The sequence below is a fragment of the Alligator sinensis genome, unplaced genomic scaffold (genome assembly GCF_000455745.1).
Source record: "Alligator sinensis unplaced genomic scaffold, ASM45574v1 scaffold1338_1, whole genome shotgun sequence".
Classification (NCBI taxonomy): domain Eukaryota; kingdom Metazoa; phylum Chordata; order Crocodylia; family Alligatoridae; genus Alligator; species Alligator sinensis.
This window is the reverse complement of record NW_005842713.1, coordinates 1-3445: the sequence shown is the minus strand read 5'-3', so window position 1 is coordinate 3445 and position 3445 is coordinate 1. Positions and strand designations below refer to the sequence as shown.

Genomic DNA, 3445 nt, shown 5'->3' with positions numbered 1-3445 from the left:
CCATGGCCGAGGAAGGGTGAGGGCCGGGCCGGGCCGCGGTGGGGCGCGCGAGGCAGCCCCCGCTGCCCGGGAGTTTCCGCCTCGTGGCCGCGGGCGGCGCATGCGCGGCGGGTCTGCTGCGGGGGGGGAGGAGGGGAGCTGATTCCAGGGGCACGGTGGGCACCCCACCTTCTCCAAGCATGTGGAGCTGCGCTCAACGGGGGAGAGGAGATGGATGTGTGTGTGTAATCTGCCTGCCTGTGCAGCATTACTGCTGGAGGTGTAATGGACGTCAACACTGCCCTGCAAGAAGTGCTGAAGACTGCACTGATCCACGATGGCCTGGCACGGGGCATTCGCGAGGCTGCCAAAGCCTTAGACAAGTGAGTGCTGTCTGCAGGTGGATGCTGCCCTCATGGGGCCGGGGCTAGTCATGCCACTGGGTCATGCTTGGAAGTGGGGGTTCTTGTTGGTTCTATTCTAGTGTAGCAGAGCTATTAAAACGGGTTTCACCCGGTGTGACCCATGGATGACAGATTTGATGCACGATATGGGGGGGGGCGAGGGACGTATAACTGGGGTACATACAAGCAAAGATCTCCTGGAAGAAGGAAAGGAGCAGCACCAGTGTTTTGACATTTTAAGAAATCCAGGTATACACTGCTCCATTTCCTCCGTGTGGGCTCCGCACAGCCCCTTGCAACTTTTTCAGAAGAAGAGTGTTTCCTCCAGGTTGGCGGTTACAGTCTTTAGACTTCATTTAAGTCATTCACACGCAGTAATTAAAATGTGCCAGCACCAGCTGCTGCCCATTTAAAAACCTTCTTTTGAAAGGGCTCTAAGTTTATTTATATAGCTCTTATAGTAGAGACCTGCCCAGGCAAGTACCTTTAAACATGATTAGAAAGTAGCAGTATATCCTTTGGGATTATCTGTTTTGGGGCCAAGTAGAATGCTTTTAGTTTGAGACAAGATATGCTTAAATTACCTGTTTCTAGGGTAGGCAAAGCTGTTTGTAGCTCTCTGGTAATTTCTGGCTTTTTTTATTTTTTTATTTGGTGAATTCACGTACATTGTGTGTTGTGGTAGTAGATCAAGACAACATAAAATGGAAACCCTAGAATTTCTGGGGTACCAAATAATGTATATAAGCACATTCTTGGTTTACAAGGAGAGGTAGAGAAGGGCATGTTGTAAGTAACTTACTAACAGTTGTAGGCTTACTAGCTTTCAAGACTCAAATGGCGCTTACAGTGTTTGAATGATGACTCTTCAAAATGTCGGATACCCCTTCACTCATTATGAGTGAGAGCAATAGTCTGACAAACCTGTAAGTTAAGGCCCTAGGCCAGCAAAGATGATAAGAAATTGAGGGAAGGAAGGACACATAATTTGGAACTAAAATTTCTCAACCTTTTTTTGGTAGGCATGCCACTTATGAGCCCTGTGCTCTTATGTGGTATTCTGATCCACTTCTGCCCAATCTGACCCTGCTTTCTGATCCTTGCTTGATTTGCTGCTCTGCTCCCTACCTAACTTGCTGCTTTGCTTTCTGGTTCCTTCCCTGTCACTGTTGCCTATCCCCTCCCCACACCTGCTGCATGCCACACCAGCTGCCCGTGCCACCTGTAACACCTGTATTATAGGTCAGCCATCTCTACTTTAAAGCAAGGACTTTTGCCTATGTGTAATAGCTTGCTAATGTAACAGGTTGAATAAAAACATGGGTGCTGTGTGTCAGCACAGGGTTATACCAGTAAGTATTATTTAGAAAAACTTTAGCTAAGGGCCTGTCCCACCCCAGTGCTGCCCATAATGATGTCCTGGCGGAGGATGTTGCTTCATCTATGCTGGAATCAGGGCTGGGTCTAATGGCTGTGATCCTCCTAATGTCCCTTTTTTTTTTCGGTGGGGACAATCAGGAGAGATTGCCCCCACCCTCCCCTGACAGCTCCCTAAATTAAATGCATGGTTTTGGGCTATGTGCCAGATTTATCCAGATCCATGCATCTAATGGTCTTAATTTGATGTTCAGGTTGAATTTGACAAAAGCTAACTTTTATTCATGATAATTCTCTGACAAGCAAAGTCTAAGCGTTTCAGAAAGGTCAGAATACACTTTTATAGTAATTTTAATTGACTATTTTAATTAAGTACGATATTAAGTTCTATCAATATTTCTGTTTCAGACGCCAAGCCCACCTTTGCGTTCTTGCATCAAACTGCGATGAACCAATGTACGTGAAGCTGGTTGAAGCACTTTGTGCAGAACACCAAATCAACTTGATAAAAGTGAGCATCAATTTTGGGTGCAAATGTTGAGGTAGTTATACTTGGATGTGTTTGTACTTTGCCAATGAAATGTAACAAAAGCATTCAGTTTGATAGCTGACTTGATTGTAATTAGAGAGTTGAGTTTGAATGAAATTATAAATTGCTTATAGACTATTTCTTTGGTTTTTACTTTGTGGCCCCCAAGACCATGTGGTGCCATAAATGTTCTGGTGCTGTGTATTTGAAGTAAGCTGCTTTAAAAAAAAAAAAAAAAAAAAAAAAAAAAAAAAAAAAAAAAAAAAAAAAAAAAAAAAAAAAAAAAAAAAAAAAAAAAAAAAAAAAAAAAAAAAAAAAAAAAAAAAAAAAAAAAAAAAAAAAAAAAAAAAAAAAAAAAAAAAAAAAAAAAAAAAAAAAAAAAAAAAAAAAAAAAAAAAAAAAAAAAAAAAAAAAAAAAAAAAAAAAAAAAAAAAAAAAAAAAAAAAAAAAGTATGCATTTCTGATTTAGTCTACAAAGTACAGATCTAGTCTGCCTCCTGCCTGACTTGAGATCAGTGCAGTTAACTACTTTTCTGTACTTAACCAAAACCATTCTTACTGTTATAACAGTGCACTCCTGCTATGTGAACAGCACAGACTGATAGTGCAAGACCATAAGTAAAGTAAATGGCAAAAAGGAAGAATTGAGAAATTTTTACATAAAATATTTTGTATATCAGAATAATTTTATTGTCACTTCTGTCTACGAGAGGGATCGCACTAAGCAGAAACACTTCTTTAAATACCATTTTTATTGTAAAATCTGTCGCCTTCATGTTCTCCTGGCTGTACGGTGATGATAGTTTGGCTCCCTCTACTGATAATTGTGAGGAAAGCAGCCACAAACGTTACCCACTATTTCTGAGTGTACAGCAGCTTTTAATTCTGTTCTGATGTGTCAAGAAAAGTGCCTTTTCTAACTTGTGCAATGTCTTCAACAGGTTGATGACAACAAGAAATTGGGCGAGTGGGTAGGTCTCTGCAAAATTGACAGAGAAGGAAAACCCCGCAAAGTAGTGGGCTGCAGTTGTGTGGTTGTCAAAGTAAGATAACACATTATTCCACTTAGTTTCAAAATTGTGTAATGCAACTAAAATGGCATGGGGGCACCACTTTGGAAGCCCCTTGTGGCAGTGAAACTTCTTGTCTGCCAAAA

The 3445-nt window shown here is 41.3% G+C and overlaps 1 protein-coding gene and 2 non-coding genes across 3 annotated transcripts; all 3 read left to right on the top strand.

The window, feature by feature from the left end:
• The first annotated feature begins 2 nt into the window (after window positions 1–2).
• On the top strand, window positions 3–3388 carry RPS12 (ribosomal protein S12). Its single transcript, XM_006034228.3, has 4 exons — window positions 3–16; window positions 246–362; window positions 2169–2271; window positions 3231–3388. The coding sequence occupies exons 1-4, from the start codon at window positions 3–5 to the stop codon at window positions 3339–3341; spliced, it is 345 nt and encodes a 114-aa protein (XP_006034290.1). The 3' UTR covers window positions 3342–3388.
• On the top strand, window positions 1235–1307 carry LOC112552006. Its single transcript, XR_003096362.1, has one exon. It is a non-coding gene; the product is annotated as a small nucleolar RNA SNORD101 (small nucleolar RNA).
• On the top strand, window positions 3075–3163 carry LOC112552007. Its single transcript, XR_003096363.1, has one exon. It is a non-coding gene; the product is annotated as a small nucleolar RNA SNORD100 (small nucleolar RNA).
• Window positions 3389–3445: the final 57 nt, after the last annotated feature.